The sequence below is a fragment of the Hyla sarda genome, chromosome 4, assembly GCF_029499605.1.
Source record: "Hyla sarda isolate aHylSar1 chromosome 4, aHylSar1.hap1, whole genome shotgun sequence".
Taxonomy (NCBI): Eukaryota; Metazoa; Chordata; class Amphibia; order Anura; family Hylidae; genus Hyla; species Hyla sarda.
Genome location: NC_079192.1, coordinates 144,705,904 through 144,725,297, shown reverse-complemented (window position 1 = coordinate 144,725,297; position 19,394 = coordinate 144,705,904). Strand labels below are relative to the sequence as shown.

General features: G+C 41.7%; 1 protein-coding gene across 2 annotated transcripts in view; it reads left to right on the top strand.

The window, feature by feature from the left end:
- MYO5A (myosin VA) overlaps positions 1-19,394 on the top strand; it is a 198,946-nt gene that overhangs the window by 121,293 nt on the left and 58,259 nt on the right. For both annotated transcript variants that reach the window (XM_056572329.1, XM_056572328.1), the window contains exons 15-23: positions 9,146-9,301; positions 9,714-9,811; positions 11,811-11,897; positions 12,178-12,286; positions 14,667-14,878; positions 14,972-15,128; positions 15,436-15,675; positions 15,767-16,015; positions 17,101-17,194. In XM_056572329.1, coding sequence (XP_056428304.1) covers positions 9,146-9,301; positions 9,714-9,811; positions 11,811-11,897; positions 12,178-12,286; positions 14,667-14,878; positions 14,972-15,128; positions 15,436-15,675; positions 15,767-16,015; positions 17,101-17,194 — 1,402 coding nt within the window. The remainder of the gene's footprint in view (positions 1-9,145; positions 9,302-9,713; positions 9,812-11,810; positions 11,898-12,177; positions 12,287-14,666; positions 14,879-14,971; positions 15,129-15,435; positions 15,676-15,766; positions 16,016-17,100; positions 17,195-19,394) is intronic.

Genomic DNA, 19,394 nt, shown 5'->3' with positions numbered 1-19,394 from the left:
CGTACATCGCGTGAGCTGGTGATATGTAAGTTGTCCACGTCTGCGCTGAGAAGTGTGGTCACGGCAGAGTCTCTGGAGGTGTATGCCACAATGTAAGAGCAAATATTGGGGATCAGGTCTGGGCTAGACATGTTTCAGGTGGGCTCCTCCTTTCCTCGGTAGCAGCCAATGATGGGGAATAGCTCTCTTATATACTGCCAATGGTCAAACAGAGAAAAAGGGAAGGGAAAGAACCCCAGATAGAATGGTCAAAAGCCAGGACAGTATATCAGACTGGATTGGGAAAGGTTAAAAAGATGGGAAAGGTAGATAATGGTAAAATCATCCGCTGTATATATTTAAACAGAGAACTGGTAGTAATATTGTTTATCATTAAGACAATTAAATAAGGTTAAAGAGGAGGCATATTGTCGCAAGCACTTGCAGAATTTTTTTTAGGAACATGCAGAAAAAATTACAGAAAAATTTAAAGGACATACATAGTGATAATGTTTATCAATAAGGTGGTGAAATCATGGTATGGATGAGACGTGTAGTTGCAAAAATTGGCATGGAAAAAACATGAGAATACATATATTGGAAAGTGAGTACAATGGGTGCATTCATCATATAATTAAATAGTGTCACATTAAAAGTCGTAAAAACATTTATGAATGAACGGTGTATTGGATATTCAATGTGTGTTACTCATTAATAAATTAATAAAGGCGGACTAAAATGGAAATGAAAAGTAGGAAAAAATTATTTTAAAAAAATTTAAAAAAAGGATAAATAAAATGAAAAGTAATGAAACTAAATATAAAAATAAAATAATAATAAATAATATAGTAGTACAATACAAATAAAAATGTAAGATAAAAAAAAATGAAAGAAAATGAAAATATTTCTATCCTCTCGTGCTTGTGTTGAGTGTCAGGAAGTTTGTAGTTGTCCTACCTGTTGTGTGTCATTGGCGGGGGGGAGGGGGAGTATTCTATCCAACACAAGCACGAGAGGATAGAAATATTTTCATTTTCTGGGGGATGATTACAAGGGGATGATGAAGGGGGGATGTGTGGGATGATAAGGGGATGTGTGGGATGATGACAAGGGGATGATGAAGGGGGGATGTGTGGGATGATGACAAGGGGATGATGAAGGGGGGATGTGTGGGATAAGGGGATGTGTGGGATGATGACAAGGGGATGATGAAGGGGGGATGTGTGGGATAAGGGGATGTGTGGGATGACGACAAGGGGATGATGAAGGGGGGATGTGTGGGATGATGACAAGGGGATGATGAAGGGGGGATGTGTGGGATGATAAGGGGATGTGTGGGATGATGACAAGGGGATGATGAAGGGGGGATGTGTGGGATGATAAGGGGATGTGTGGGATGATAAGGGGATGTGTGGGATGATGACAAGGGGATGATGAAGGGGGGATGTGTGGGATGATGACAAGGGGATGATGAGGATGTTAATGACGGGTCTGGATGATGACAGGGGGGGATGAGGTATTTCCCACCCTAGGCTTATACTCGAGTCAATAACTTTTCCAGGGACTTTGGGTTGAAATTAGGGGTCTCGGCTTATACTCGGGTCGGCTTATACTCGAGTATATACGGTACTTTTCATTTCCATTTTAGTTCACCTTGATTTATTTATTCACGAGTAACACACACTGAATATCCTATACACCATTCACTCATAAATGTTTTAGCGACTTTTAATGTGACACTATTTAATTATATGATGAATGCACCCATTGTACTCCCTTTCCAATATATGTGATCTTATGTTTTTTCCATGCCAATTTTTGCAACTACACGTCTCATCCATACCATGATTTCACCACCTCATATAAACATTATCACTTTTAGTATCTGCATGTCCTTAAAATTTTTTCTGCAATTTTAATGCATGTTCCTAGAATTTTTTTCTGCAATTGCTTGCGAATATACACTTCCAGAGATTCTGCCGTGACCACACTTCTCAGCGCAGACTTGGACAGCTTACATATCACCAGCTCACCCGATGCGCGCCTTTTAACACACAAGGCCGGCCCCATAAGATCCCAGGATGCCGCACATCCCCATACGCTCGCAGCTAGAGACAGCTTGCCTTACCAACGGGCCGCCTCGGTCAGCTAGAGCACGGGAGTCAGCAGAACAGACCAGACAGAAGAAGATCGCCACCGGGTAAGCGGGGACAGAGTCCCCTAATATTTCCCTTTGCAGGAATATATACGGAACTAACTTTCTCTATCACCGGCAGCATCTGCGTATTATTTTTCCACAGGAGCATCGCACTACTGGATATACACCAATACATATTTACTTTGCAGGAATATGAACTTGAAGCTACATAGTAGCGAATTTTCCCTTACAGGAACTCAAACCCCAAATATACAGCATATAGGCCTGTAGAACCGGTGTATAGCTGCACATTAATTGCATGTATCAACTACTGTTTTACTCCTGTATATAGGATCTGCAACTTTTGGGCTAAATACCCAGAGAGACTTTATATGTTGCTTTACCGGCTACTGTTTGCTACATTTTATATTGACATTTTAAGGGGAGTTTTTTTTAATTATTTTTATTATCATTATTCTTTTTATCACTTGTTAGTCTCCACTGTATGACCACCGATAGAGGATCCACAAGGGCGCTGCGGCATCTCTCTGTCCACACAGTATCTGAATTGTAATATCAATTTTTCAATACATTTCTTAGCCCTATGGTCTAATTCTTCTTTTTCAGTGTCACAGATAACCTCAGTCTCCTACCCCAACCCCTTGTGAGCTGCACACACCTTTTTCTTTTAGTTATACATGTATTCAGTCTGTCCTTGTTTGGGGGTTCACATCTATTTTCCTTATCACACATGCACTTTACAAATGCAGGGAGACTATGCCAACTCTCTGCTGATACCTCTAGTCAAATAGTGCTAGGACCAGTGAGCCATCATGCTGTACGGGTGTCTTAATGTACCGTATATACATTCTTATGTAACGTTGTCAGTAATATATCAATCTTCAGTAATACATGAAATATAATTTTCCTTTGTTTTTATTTGCCAATGTAAAATGCGCCCCCTTGTGGAAATTGTGTAAACTGCACGTAAAGTTAATTGAGAGAGGAAAAAAAAATCTGTATTTTTAATCTTTGCCTTAGATCAGTATTTCCCAACCAGTGTAGCTCCTACTGTTGGAAAACTACAACTACCAGCATGCCTAGACACCCATAAGCTGTCTGAACATGCTGTAAGCTGTAGTTTAGCAACAACTGGAGGCATACTGGTTGGGAAAATCTGCATTTGATACTTCAAAGTTAAATGCACCTTTTGTATGTCGCTTTCTGTGTTTTTCTTAATTTTTTTTTTTTACACACATAAATATGTACTTTTTATACATTAGTTGGAAGACCAATATAGACACTGTAGTTTGCCACACTGCTGTTAAAGAGATTCTGTACTGAGCCAAGACTTATAGCTGCATGTGTATACTGGGTACCACAGCCCCAGGAATCTACTTGCAGTATATTGGTATTTGCAAACATATTAGCGCAACTTCCAAACATTGAACATGTTTATTTATTTATACAGGACATTTTGATTTTCTCGTTTTAGATTGTGATGAACAGGTTGAACTTTTGTTAATAGCAGCACATTATAAATCCATTTTATTCGTCATCTATTTCATTAAAGTAAATGTGTTCATTTATTCTCACCGTTGCATTGTGTTTCTTCCTTTCCTTCATTCCATTTGTGTGAAACGCATTCCTCAGAAGGTAATTTCTTCAAGTATCTAGATTCTGCATTGTTCTTCTTCGGTGATGCTTTACTTATGCTTTTGCCTAGAGTAGACATACTTGGTAGAAATGTAGTGCAATATAGTCTGCATGAGATTTGCCAGCAACAAAGAAAATGTCTGTATTTGCGTGTAATACTCCGCAGTTTTATTGGAAGTCTTTACGTAGGAGGAGAGAAGCATTTTAATAATCTGTAGCATGTGTGCCATACTAACAGGTCTGAATAAAACTACATTTGGAAAAGATATGCAAACCTTGACATTTGTACATTACACTGATACCAGTTAAATTACGTTACCATATTATGCCTCATTTACTTTTCAGCATCGCTTAGTATTCACTTGGTCACCACAGCATATTTGCTAATAGTTCTTAACAGCAGGACCCTTCCACTACTATCAACTAGTGACTGGTGGACTTGATAACTTATATTGATAACTGGCTTTATACAGTGAAATATTGTCAGGTTGCCTTTTTGAGATAAGATAAGTTTATTTATTGCACTTTTGTCAGACATGTGACCTACCAGCCTAAAGGGGTACTCTGGCGTTTAACCTTTTTTTTTGGCCCAGGCTGCAAGCATTAATACTAACCTCTACTTACTTCCCACGGCTCCCTGGTGCCTCCAGTAATGCTGCTCGGGTCCCCATTGCAATTCTCTTCCTGCTGCACTTTGACCCCTGACACCGGAAAAAGTATTGCATTGGAGATAAGTAAAAGCTTTTTATTTAATGCTGGCAGCATGGCTACGATTTTAAAAAAAAACTTAAATGCCGGAGTATTCCAGTACGGGACCATATCAGGTAAACATGTCCTGAACTTGAAAGTGGACTGGATTTCAGTAAGTCATTCCTTTGTCCCTTTGGCAATAAAAGACTGTCTTACGTTACTGAAAGAAAAACATACTTGCTCAGCCAAGCCATCTTAAAGACTATGGGCAATTTTGTGCCCAATTGTTTTATTATTCTTCATTTGCTTCCTAATTATAAAACGAAACTCTTTTGTTCTAAATACACTCAATTAAAAAATTCCTACCATTTTATAGCTGTAGAGTTTGTGCTTATCTAGAGTCTGGCTGTATTACATGGAGAAAATATTGGCTGAATAAGGCTGTGTGCTATGGCCAGCTTTCAGTCACTGAAAAAGTAAACGCTTTTTCATTTAACCTGCTGTGGTATGGCGTGAGAGATTCAGAGCAGATGGAATTACCCTAGGGGCAGATGGCATTAACCCCTTGTATTCGTGACGCCAGGGAAGGGTTTATCCTCAATACTGAAAGTATACCGCTGGATCCTGGGCTAGGCACGGGGGCTATAATGACTCAGACGCCAAGTTATGGACAACGGGAGCTTTACTGAGTGACAGATGGAACAGTGTATACAGTGTATAGCCCACAGAGGTGACCAGTGACTTCAGAGATCTTAAGGGCTTGCTGAGACTTGCAGTGTTTTTGGACAGTTTAGTGCAGGCCACGCTGACTTGACAATAGATGACAGTGACTGACTTGACGCGACTGGAGACAGACTAAGCTGTGACTTTTGCTTACTTGTAGACTTGTAGCTTGTGGCTGCAGACTTGACTTGAGGCCTCCTATGAGTCCAGACACTCTTAGACTAGACTGCACCTCAGCAAAGACTCAGGAACTAAGAGAGAGAAGAGACTCCTCCCAGGGCTTTTATGGGGGAGACTCTGGTGGGGTCCCAATGGTCACCCTTAAGTCACTGATACCTCCTGAGTAATAATCACATGACAACTCACATGAAAACTGGTGATCACATGTTAACCTTTCTTAAAGATACAACATTCTTATATACATAACATAGGGGATAATATACAATTACAGTAGAACAGATGCAGGGCCCAGGGGACACTGCAGGGAGGCTGCCCGACAGGGCAGCAAGGGTACAGGGTAACAGCTCCCGTACTGGGCCTCCACACTGCCAAAAAGAAAATTGCTTGTGGGCCACACATGTCCCTGTGTAATAGTGGATTTTTGGCTGAAGATAAACTATATCAAAGTACCCCATGAACCATCCAGCGATCATTCGTGCACCCCTGTCCATGCAGTTGTTGAGCCTTATAATAGGCTCTGTAAATGAGTGCTGATCTACAGGAATGGTTCTTGTTTTATGGTGGGATATCTAATAGGGCTAACCAAAGTAGCAGGAGAACAGAGAGAGCCCACAGAATGTAATGAGATATGAAGGCATCCAAGTCATCGTATGAGGGTAGATCACACAGGCTGTACTGTATCTGAGTGTAGATAGCAGAGGGGAGTTCACACAGCAGTGGAAGAGAGTGAGTCGTTCAGGCTGTGTATAAGTGTAAAGTGAGAGGAGAGCACTAGGGAACGATCACAATATGAACAAAAGGTTATGCTGCACAGGGGGTCAAGTCCTGGGAAAAAAGTGTGGTAACTCACCCAAGATTTTCGCTCAAAAAGCTGGTCCTGCAGGACTTATACTAATGGGAACAAGGTTCCTGCTGTGAAAAAAAAGGGCAGGAACTCTGTACCCATGCGTTCTTGCAGGACTTGAGCCTTGGTTATGCAATTTTCTAATATATTTTGTTTTTCTTTGTTACCACTTTCAAGATGTTGGTTTGCTGAGTGGGAACTTTGTTTATACAGAGAGGCTGAAAACTAGTCATGTCCTCAGCTGAGCAGTGGATACTGTAAGTGATGGTCTGTGAGCAGAAGTCATCAGCAGCACGTGAACAAATCTCTGAAAGTTTTTTACAACATTTCAGCTTTGCAGTCCACCCAGTTTAGGTTTTGGAGCATTGTCTACATTTGATGCAGTTGTAGCAATTTTAGCTGAAATGAGGACTAGCTATGCATTGGTTTGCAGCCTCTGCATGTATTCTTGTGTTCGCAATCAGTCGAAACTTAAAGGGTGTTAGAAAGGGGATTAACTTTTCGTTTACATATTTATTACATTTTTTTTCATTGAAACCAGGAAACTCCTAAACTGGCATACAAACTCCCACAATGCTCTACACTCCGGAGCAGGAAACCAGCAAAGTTCCTAGTTTAGCATTAGACATCTCAAAATCTGTGCAAGTTAACGACACAAAATTTTTCCAAAGTTACTTAAAGGGGTACTTCGCTGCTCAACGTTTGGAACAAACTGTCCCGAACGCTGGAGCCGGCGCCAGGAGCTCGTGATGTCATAGCCCCGCCCCCTCATGACATCACACTCCACCCCCTCAATGCAAGTTTATGGGAGGGGGCGTGGCGGCTGTCACGCCCCCTCCCATAGACTTGCATTGAGAGGGCGGGGCTGCTATGATGTCACGGCGCCGGCTCCAGCATTTGGAATAGTTTGTTCCAAATGCTGAGCAGCGGAGTACCCCTTTAACAATTTATAGAGAATTTATCTGTGGTATATTTTAATGCAGTTTTCCTATGACAGAAGGTGGACATGTTGTTTGGAATAGAACAGTATTGCAGTTACCAACAATACAACTGGCCATTTCTACAGCCACTCCAGGATTTGCAGGGTTCCCGATAGACTAACTCCCACAAACCAACATATGAGGGCTTGTCCTATATTATATGCGGAAGTGATCTTTTACCTATAAAGTGTCCCTATCATTAGTAAAAAATGTCTGACATGTTGTAGAGCCATGTCAAGCATTTTGATTGTTTGGGTCAGAGTGATCAGACCTTCACGAGCTGGGGGAAGCGCGGTTAGGTTTTTTACTCCCCAGCTTGTTGACTTTTCCATCTTTTTCTATAGACCGCTCTATAGACTTATAATAAAACACATCTTGTGCTGCAAGATACAATAGGCAGCGGGTCAGGGAGTAAAGTACTTAACTACATGCTCAATTCAGAGATCATTGGGGGTCTGATCACTGAGACCACCCTGAACAATCAATCCATATATATATATATATATATATATATATATATATATATTTGTATATAAAACTGTTTATAGGATTTTACAATTTTTTCAATAACAGAAAAAAAATAAAAATAATCAATAGCAATTCTCAGGGAATTGGTATTAGAAACAAATTATCCATAATAGCGGTCAATAATTCAAATAGGATGTGATATATAGGACTATTTGCATATCTCAGAGTAGTATACACGTAGTTAACAAAACGTAACTCATAGATAACCATCTGACATGATGTCCACAAGAAAAAGGATTTTAATACTAAGGTATCCATTTCACTACCTGAGAAAGAATTATATAGAGTGAAGAGATACACCCTCAATTAAATCTACTTAAATAACAATCAAAACTTTTGACGTATCTCTGTAACATGTCAGGGACTTGGGAAAAACTTTAATAAGTAGTACAGATACCGCAGAATGAATTTCTAGGGGGTCTCAGAAAAATATCCCTCCTCTATTAGCCAGACGATAGTGGCCACAAAAAGACATATTTCACTTTGGAGGACACAACATGCCTGAGCATTACATAGACACCCTACAATTCTTAGTTAAGGGCGTGTATAGCTTAGAATAGCTTAGATGGAACACGCTTTAAGAAACTTATTTTATCGAAAATGGGTTGTTCAAAGTAGCTAGCCTCTTTAAAAGAGGTTAAAGGGGTACTCCACTGGCCAGCATTCGGAACATTTAGTTCTGAACGCTGTGTGGGAGCTGCGGGGGTCGACCACGCCCCCTCAATGCAAGTCTATGGGAGGGGGCGTGGCATCCGCCACGCCCCCTCCCATAGACTTACATTGAGGGGGCATGACAGACCCCCGCAGCACTCACACAGCGTTCGGAACTAAATGTTCCGAACACTGGCCAGTGGAGCACCCCTTTAAGTGTCATGCACTGTACTTGGCTGCTCCCACCAGGCCTTCAGACTTTGAATGGAGTGTCTGGGAGCATGTCCCTCTAGTTAAACTCATGCAGATAGAAGGAGAGGAGGGGCAGGGGAGACTCTCTTTCTAATGATGGTAATGGGGCCCCCGGTGATCATATATTTACAGTATCACGTATTCAGTGGATAATTTGTTTCCTTTAAACCTAACAATGTTTTTAACCTGTCATTCTATAACTGCATGCTGTTATGCTTCTAATGATACTCACTTCTTAGGCACTGTACACACTTCCGTTTTTCATATTTCCATGTATCTTTAAATCAGATTTGAAAACTGTAGGAAACCTGGTAGACCCATTATTAAACAGACCATAACGGAGCCATCATGCTTCCTGTAAAAATGGATCTCATGACGTATGAACAGTGCCTAATATGATTTCTGATCCTAATTTGATGTTACCTTTTTTTATTTTCTAACATCAAATTATTTGTTTACTTACTGTTATACAATGGGTGTTTACCATATGGATTTTAAGAACATTTTTTTTCTTTGTAATCCTAGTTTAAGCTGCTGGCAGAACTGTTCCAGGACCATCAGCAGTCCTCAAGCCCAACCTCAACTGCTCCCACAGGTCGTACTCTCCTATCCCGTACAGGTCTGCGTAAACCAAAGCCTGAACATGCTAGTAAAGAACATAAGAAAACAGTCGGACACCAGGTAAACTTTTAAAATGACTTTTTAATCTGAATGCAATGTTCCTGGTTTCTTTTTAGTACTCTCATTGTATTTGGTTTGATGAATCTGCTGTATCCCATAACACTGGCCTGTCAATGTGGTTTGTGTTTGTTCTGACTGTATATTTTCTGTGACTTCAAGCTCGTCTCCTTGACTTGATTTTCTCTGTTATGTATTGTTAAAACCTTTTTAAAATATCTAAAATTACAGTAAAAAAAAAAAAAAAATGAATTTTTAAATAAATAGAATAAACATGTTCTGGGTTCCTTATATGGCTTTCCCAGTATGCCAAAATGATGTTTGACTATTTTTTTTCCATTGTTTTAATAAATGTAAGTTATAAGTTTTGGTGCAGACACCTCTTTAGCTTATGAGCCTATTGTTTCCATTTCAGTTTAGAAACTCTTTGCATTTGCTGATGGAGACACTAAATGCTACAACCCCTCATTATGTACGTTGTATTAAGCCAAATGACGTAAAGTATCCCTTCACGTAAGTAGCTGTTGTTGCTTTATATCTGTGCAGTAAATAAACAACAATTTCTAAATATATTCTTAATAACTGAATAACGCTTAGGTCTTATGCACATTGGGGTTTATTTATCAAGCAATTTTGACCTCTTTTGCTGTTAAAAGTCGCACAAAAGGCGCATGTGCGTTCCGCGCAACTTTTTACCACACAGCCAAAAAGTTTCATGCAAGTTTTTTTTGACGAAAATCAATGGCAGTCAGGGACCATACTTACAAAAATGACTGGGCACAGGCAATGGTGTTAAGCGGTCACGTGAGCCTTCTGCTCGCCGCAATAGCAGAGTGCTCACGTGACCCGCCGGCTCTCGCTCCACTAGGTGAGAGTGAACCAATGAAGGGCTGACTTAGTGCGGCATAGTGAGGATGCCGGTAAATTCGGCAACTCAACATTGTGCCTTCCAGCCAACCAGCAACTTGGTGGAGAGGCCACAAGAGAAGAGAGGCCACTGCGCATGCGTATCCCAGTGAGCTATGGATTGCATATTCCACAGCTCTCACTAGAATTTTGACTGTGGTACATGAGTTTGTGCAAGGCGTGAGGGGCTGCGCCAAATTTATCATCGGCTGTCCAACTTTTGATAAATTAGTCGCACAGCCGCACATACACAACAAGAAAGAAATGCACTCGTGTACCACAGTCATTAATGATAAATCCCTCCCCATTGTGTTTTCAGTTGGATTGCAACACAAGTTCAAGATCCACGTGAAATCCACATCCCAGTGATTTCGGTGGGAGATATGCGACCGTGGGCATGTATTATTTTTTTTCTCTGCAGATTTGACTTGACCATTTTTGACGCTGATTCTCCCCTTCATACATTGGGAGACCAAATCAACAAAACATCTACAGCTAAAATCTGAATGTTTCCATGCATATGTTTCAAGTAAATTCTTTGTCAAATAATCTGATGCCAAAAAAAATACTCAGTGTGCCCATACCTTTACTACTCCTTCTATCATCAGGATATGGATTGTTTGTAGCTAGTAGTGAGCAGTCTTCTGGTAAAAGCTGCTGTATTTCTAGATCACTAGTCCGTTCATTACAAAATATAATGGATTGGCTGAAGTATCATTTCATTTGTGGGAACAACATCCGTTAAGTAAAATCACTTGATCTTTTATACACGGATAATTATGTGATGCCTTTCTATGGAGGGAGCTAAATTCACAGGATAAGGTTAGTTTGTAACCAGTTGAATACACTTGTTTTAAGTTTAGAATGTTTGAATTGAATTTGTGGAAAGGAATTAAATCTAAAAAGTGAACGCCCAGCTGGTAACAGTACAGTACATTAGAGCTTCGGTTCACACAGAGGCCAGTCACCACTCACAGGATCTAACATGACTGTAGATATTCACTGATGTAGAAACAGATAAACTTTACGGTAGAAGATATGACCTACTTTTACTGTCTTCTGGATGCAGGGAATAATGCATAGCTCAGTGATGGCTATTTAAAGGGGTACTCCGCCCCTAGACATCTTATCCCCTATCCAAAGAATAGGGGATAATATGTCTGAACGTGGGGTCCCGCCGCTGGGGACCCCCGCAATCTCCCTGTTGCACCCGGCATTTGTTTAGAGTGTCGGGTGCAGCGCCAGAGGCTCGTGAAGTCACGGCCACGCTCCCTCAATGCAAATCTATAGGAGGGGGCGTGGCGGTCATCACGCTCCCTACCATAGACTTGCATTGAGGGGGGCGTGGCTGAGACGTCACGAGCGAGGCGTGGCTGTGACGTCACAAGCCTCTGCCCCGCAGCGCCAGTCATCTGGCATGGAGCGAAGCTTGCTCTGTGCACCGGATGTCTAGGGCGCCACTGGGGACCCCCGCGATCAGGCATCTTATCCCCTATCCTTTGTATAGGGGATAAGAAGTCTAGGGTTGGAGTACCCCTTTAAAGCAAGACTAATTCCTTGCGGTGTTTGCTTTGTGCTTAGATTCTTCTGATTTTGGTTTTATAAGGTTTGACTCAAAACGGGCCGTCCAGCAGCTCAGAGCTTGTGGTGTGTTGGAAACTATAAGGATCAGCGCGGCAGGATTCCCATCTAGGTAAGCGGTTGTGTTTATATGGATTGTGTCATATCAGGTTATGTATGCTTGGCTGTTAGAGTTGTGAATTACCTATGGGAATGTATATGTTATGATCTTAGCATTATCATGAAACAAAAATGAATATAATATATATATTATAAAATATGTATTGCATGTTTATGGGTAACTGTGCTTTTATTTATTGTCCGTAGCCTGTTTTCTTACATTTATTACCAGAGAGTGAAAAGACTGTTGCTAGCCTATCTGAATTGACAGGGCCTCTCCTCTCTTGTGCTAGGTGGACGTATCAAGAGTTCTTCAGTCGATACCGGGTTCTTATGAAGCAAAAAGATGTCCTCAGTGACTGGAGGCAAACCTGCAAGAACGTGTTGGAGAAGCTCATTGTGGTATGTTGAATCTAAGTGAATAGGTGAAGCATATTATTGTCTAATTTAAAGTGGTTATCTGGATACTAAAATATATATATATATATATATTTTGCTGGGGGTCACATAAAAATAAAAATTCCCTCTAGTGTTGCTGGCAGTTTAATCTGTCTAGTCTGAGTTTGCACCATGTACTAGTTGGCATATTTTTACAAGCTTTTTCATTGAAGCTCTGCTCCTAATATTGAGTAAAGCAAAAAAGTGTGTTAAAAAATATGAAACAAGTCATGTACAACAGATTTTTAGCACAGGCAGTTTTTGTTTTTTTAATCAGGTATCTTTTTATTGGGGTTTTCACTTTTTTTCATACAAGCAATGTAACTGTAACCTCTAAACATGGACCAAAATTTCCTGGATGCGTTACATTTTTTTTTTATTAAATGCCCTTCTAAGGGCAGACTATATTGCACACCCTACTAGGAAACTACATAATGAAGGACAAATCCAGTATTGAGCCAACAAGCTTACATGCCAAATGCAAGATTTGTAGGATCCCCACTTCAGGACCCATTGGTTCTTCAGTACAACCAATAAGGCCCAACACACAGTACTTAGGAGTCAGGGGTAATTGTGTTCCATAAGGTAGGAAGACAAAATTAACTAAGTAGGGGAAAATCCCAGATCATGTGGAGCCAAGGTAGCATTAGCATGCCCGCATCTAGAGCACGAAGAGTCAGAACACAGATGCAAAATTATGGGGGGTTTAAATACCCTATGAAGTAAAAACAATTGAGACAATCAACCAGCTTCAGATAGGGAGAGCAGAGGAGTGTAAGATAGGACAGTCACATACTCATCAGTAAACAAATCACCTAAGTAAGTAGACTATTTTTCATTGACCCTGACCCTGAGTAATAGATGGTATCTATCAAGTAACCCCTTGTATAAGCAGGAGATGACTTACAGTGATGTAACTACCGACTGCAATGGAGGGGGAGGCAGGGGTGTACAGCTAACAACCTTAACCTGCATGTACCTCAGTAAAATGGCAAAGTTACAAGCACTGGTAAAGGAAGGCATGTGATAGAGCGATAGGGCATGTGAGAAGTTGTTTTAAAACTGAACAAACAATTTAGATACGAAGTTGACATATAATTGACTCAATTGGACCACCCCTCTACGCTCCCAGAATTACCAGTCCCCAAACAAGAAAAATTCTGGGAGGTTGGAATAAAGTAGTAATAGCCTCCATGCCCAGCACAGACTTGGCTTTACTACACATTTTACATGCCAATACAGTAGTCAGTCTCCGGTCTGGTGGTCTTGTGAGTGATCCAGTTTCTAGTATATGTAAAGGAACCTGCCCCCTATGTTTGAACATAGAGAGTCTACTGATAGGCCCCATCCTAAAAGTGGGCACAGGCAGTTTTGGTTATTTACCACATTAGGTGTATGTTGTTGTATAATAGAAAGTTAGAACAAAACCAAAGGAGGTTACATAATCGTATATACATATATACAGTTTTTTTTTTTTTTTTTTTTTTTTTAAGCATGGCACAATACATACAGTAATAGGCCAAGTATATCAATGGATTCTGTTAAATAAGTCACAAAATATTTAACAAGAAGCTTTATAGAAAAATCAAATATCCATGCTAATATGAGAATACTGTATGTCTAGTGCCAGATCACAGGTCAAATCCCGCACACACGGGGAGATAAAATCTAATTTATAGACTGTGTCAATTTAGACTAGACAGTCTACAAATGCAGTTTCTCAAGCTATTTAAAGATCTGGTGCATCTTTAGATTGTCTAGTCAATGTTTACATAATCTATCTAGTTTTCTTACTTGACATATTTCTGTTACATGTCATCACCTTTAAGCAATAGTACATTTTCCCAAACGCCACACACCCTTGTCTATTGTGGCACAAAACTGTCTGGAACACACAAAAAATGAGTTGCAAGTCAAATAAGCCATTTTTGTTGCCTAAATTGCACCAGCTTTTTGATACATGCAGTTTAGTCTCCTCCAATATGTCACCACAGTGTAATATAGTTTAACACTTTGTCGTAGAAGCACATTGATGCTAGTAATTAAGTTGGCCACAAATAGGAGGATTTACCCCTGGTCCAAACTGTGTTAGATCTTTCACAGTTTGAACACTTAGTGGTTAATTAGCATATAAAAAAAACTACCTGAAGCCTAGGAAGAATTTTTCAGCTTGGTTCTTTGCTCAAGTGCTACCTGTGTTCCAACAGATAGTTTTAGTGTCCTAGAAATAATGATTATTCACCTGCCATAGTTAAACTTCATGTTGTCTGATATTTTGACACTGTATATGTAATAATAAATATTATACAATAATAATAAAAAAGGATCTTCTTTCACAAATCAGGACCAAGACAAATATCAATTTGGTAAAACAAAAATCTTCTTCCGTGCTGGGCAAGTAGCTTATTTGGAGAAAATAAGAGCTGACAAGTTGAGAGTGGCCTGCATCCGGATCCAGAAGACAATACGTGGTTGGCTTTTACGGAAGAAGTACCTCCGCATGAAGAAGGCAGCCATCTGCATTCAGAGATATGTTAGAGGATACCAGGCCAAATGGTGAGTGTATCTACTATTTTCTTTTATTGAGAGCTTGCATTTTGCTTCATAAGAATTATAAGGATTCTTTAACCATGTGATTTGTCCGTACAGTCTTGCCCAGTTCCTGCGCAGGACCAGAGCAGCAATTCTTATACAGAAGTTTCAGAGAATGTATGTGGTTCGCCAGAAGTATCGCCGTATACGGTCTGTTACACTGTCACTTCAGACATATCTTCGGGGTTATGCAGCCAGAAAGAGGTATCAGCAGGTAAGAGAATAATATAATGGACTGTGCGGACAACAAGTTACTATACGTTTGTGTTTTTTTGTTATGTGTACATTGAGCATAGTTGGTTTTCATACGTCCAATGGATACCAATTGATGACTAGACTGATGTTCATTGAACCCCATATTGGTGCAACTTATTTCAGGTTAATAGCCAATTACAATACATTTTCTAATGTACAATGCTAATGTACTAGCTGTGTTAGTGTGATTTATACTTGGGTCTAGTTATGGTCTCTATATTGTGACATGTATGGAATTACTAATGGCCGTCACTATCAATCTTTAGATGGTGAGGGTACACAAAGCTACTATCATTCAGAAGCACGTTCGCGGCTGGTTGGCTCGTAAGGCTTACAAGAGAAGCTTGGAAGCCATTGTCTACCTGCAGTGCTGCTACCGCAGGATGATGGCCAAAAGGGAGTTGAAGAAATTGAAGATTGAAGCTCGTTCTGTTGAACATTACAAGAAACTCAACTATGGCATGGAAAACAAGATCATGCAAATGCAGCGTAGAATTGATGAACAGGTAACACCACAGTATAGAGCAGTCATGCTGCTGCACACTGTGCTGTATGTAATGTTATTTGATATGATCATTCTTTCTCTTGTGTTTACAGAATAAGGACAACAAGTCCTTGCTGGAGAGGCTGACTCATCTAGAGATAACCTACAATACGGAGAAAGATAAGCTACGAAGTGACGTTGACCGCCTGAAACCATTTGAAGAAGAGGCCAAAAATGCCACAAACCGAGTGATGAGCCTCCAGGAGGAGTTAGCCAAGCTGAGGAAAGATCTGCTCCAGACACAGAACGAAAAGAAGAAGATTGAGCAGAATGCAGACCAATATAAAACTGAAACTGAGCAGGTAGATTCTGGAGGACCAGTTTAGAAGAATTTAACCAGTTAAAGTATTATGGAGACTAGAACTAACTCCTTTTGAATATAAAACTTTATAAATAATCCTTATTTAAATGATCCACAACTACTACTCAGCCTTAGAACGTTATTTAGATTATCATCTTAAAAAAAATCTGATCTGTTAGATTTTCAGTAAAAAAGCCAAATTATCTTAAAAACACATTTGGGAATGGGCAACTGATTATGACTAGTATTTTGTTACATCTAGTTTTTGTAATAGAGGTCTATATCTTACTGCATAGTGGCTAATGGTGACCGGATTAATGCACAATGTAATGGACAGTTCTACTTCTTCTACTTGGCCATTTTACACACTGATCAGTTCATAAGAACCCTATAGTCATCTGTGTACAAGGGCTAGTAACTAGCCGATGAATGAACAGTGGTCGTTCGTCAGCTGATTGAATCTTTTGTGCCATTTAAAGTATCGCCCTATGTGAAAAGGTGATGTGCGGCCAACAATTATTAATTTAGATCACTGGATTATTTATTTGCCCCGGCTTCACGATTGATCAAGCCTTGTGAAGGCTCAGTAAACGTTGGCCGACCATTGAGATAATTTATTGGCGCTCGTCATCTTTGGCCTGTCTTAAAAGGGCTCTTAGAGGAAGAGGATGGGAAACACCTAAACGGTGCGCATGAAAAATAGTACTAGTCAAAATATAACCTGTTATTTGACCAAGTCATTTATGAATTCACATATTGATCAAAACTGTATCTGCTTGGATGCCTGATCTGAGTTGTTCTTGTGAGTAAACAGTTTGGCTCTTTTCTGATCTATAATGATCTCACACATACATGAAGAGTCCAGAATAGTAATTCCTTGCTTAGTTATCCCCCCTCCACACTTGGTAGTTTTGTCTATTTTTAATTTTTTTCTAGTATTAGTTCTCAAAGTCCAAATTTTCTTCATGCTCTGTTGCTGTTTTTCACCATTAGCTAAATTGAACATTAGTTTGTGACTTGTCGGCCATAGTCTGAGATGAGAATTTTATTGTGCCAAAGAGTTGAGTTTTTTGCTTGAATTTGCAGTTGCTGTCTGAACTGAAACAACAGAACACATTATTGAAAAAAGAGAAGGAAGAAATGAATATTCTAATCCAGGAACAAGCTAAACGAATGACTGGTATGTACTGTTAGATTTCTTTATTGTTTACCTATTAAATATTACTGTGTCCGTTACGACACATTTCCTAATCCACCTATATCACTATATATATATATATATGTTCTGTTTTAAGGGATTGTCTCATTACAGACATCACCTATAAGAATGTGACTGCTAGAGTAGGTATCTAGTTCTCTCGGGTTCTGTTCTGGGCAACCCCAAAGTGAATAGCTGATTTTGTCGAGGGAAGCAGCAGTTAGTTATTTACTTGCTTTACTGCAGGGAAAATGTATTACATGGCAGCCAATTAAATAAATGGAATGACCACATTAGTCTACAATTTTTACGGTGCAGACTATTTTTTTTTGGTTCATAGAAGGGAGTCCCGATTGATAGAGATTTAGAAGAAGTTTATTATTTTCCCAGCATCCTATTCACTTTGTCTACTACATGTAAACAAGAATAATTCTTTTAGAACCGCACTTTTTTACTAAGCCTATAACAAGACTTGACTATTGTCAAGGGCTGCATGAACGAACTCTGGATCATTTGTGCAGCCCTCTGCTTTCATCATTCATCAACAGCACATCCCTTATTACATCTGAGAAATAGAGATTTATTTTTTATTTTTTTATCAGGCCAGAATAAAGTGATGAACTGGTGAACCAGGGTCTGCTTGCTCGATGGCTGAGTGCTGGCTGTAATACAAATGTGATATTGGCTTGTTCAGGCAGAATGACCCTGTATAATAGGGCCCTAACAGAGATGCCCTCGTTCTGCACGTTTTCTAGGACATTTTTAAGTCTATTTAGAAAGTTATTTGTCTATTTAGAAAGTTGTATACAATTAGGAAGCAAATGAAGTTGAAGCAAATTGGCGTGGATTTGTCAGTAGCCTGTAAAGTGTACCGGTCATTAGCAAAAACATGTTATATTATGGAGAGAGTAACATTATGGGTACATATGGGTGTTTTTACATTTTTTGTTTCTGACCTTGCGGCTATTGCCTGTGTATATCTGTAATGATACCAAATACAGGAAGTCTGGGTGGACATGCAGGGCTCTGTGCACTGAGGCCATGCGGGGCTCTGTGCACTGAGGCCATGCGGGGCTCTGTGCACTGAGGCCATGCGGGGCTCTGTGCACTGAGGCCATGCGGGGCTCTGTGCACTGAGGCCATGCGGGGCTCTGTGCACTGAGGCCATGCGGGGCTCTGTGCACTGAGGCCATGCGGGGCTCTGTGCACTGAGGCCATGCGGGGCTCTGTGCACTGAGGCCATGCGGGGCTCTGTGCACTGAGGCCATGCGGGGCTCTGTGCACTGAGGCCATGCGGGGCTCTGTGCACTGAGGCCATGCGGGGCTCTGTGCACTGAGGCCATGCGGGGCTCTGTGCACTGAGGCCATGCGGGGCTCTGTGCACTGAGGCCATGCGGGGCTCTGTGCACTGAGGCCATGCGGGGCTCTGTGCACTGAGGCCATGCGGGGCTCTGTGCACTGAGGCCAGGCGGGGCTCTGTGCACTGAGGCCAGGCGGGGCTCTGTGCACTGAGGCCAGGCGGGGCTCTGTGCACTGAGGACAGGCGGGGCTCTGTGCACTGAGGACAGGCGGGGCTCTGTGCACTGAGGCCAGGCGGGGCTCTGTGCACTGAGGCCAGGCGGGGCTCTGTGCACTGAGGCCAGGCGGGGCTCTGTGCACTGAGGCCATGCGGGGCTCTGTGCACTGAGGCCAGGCGGGGCTCTGTGCACTGAGGCCAGGCGGGGCTCTGTGCACTGAGGCCAGGCGGGGCTCTGTGCACTGAGGCCAGGCGGGGCTCTGTGCACTGAGGCCAGGCGGGGCTCTGTGCACTGAGGCCAGGCGGGGCTCTGTGCACTGAGGCCAGGCGGGGCTCTGTGCACTGAGGCCAGGCGGGGCTCTGTGCACTGAGGCCAGGCGGGGCTCTGTGCACTGAGGCCAGGCGGGGCTCTGTGCACTGAGGCCAGGCGGGGCTCTGTGCACTGAGGCCAGGCGGGGCTCTGTGCACTGAGGCCAGGCGGGGCTCTGTGCACTGAGGCCAGGCGGGGCTCTGTGCACTGAGGCCAGGCGGGGCTCTGTGCACTGAGGCCAGGCGGGGCTCTGTGCACTGAGGCCAGGCGGGGCTCTGTGCACTGAGGCCAGGCGGGGCTCTGTGCACTGAGGCCAGGCGGGGCTCTGTGCACTGAGGCCAGGCGGGGCTCTGTGC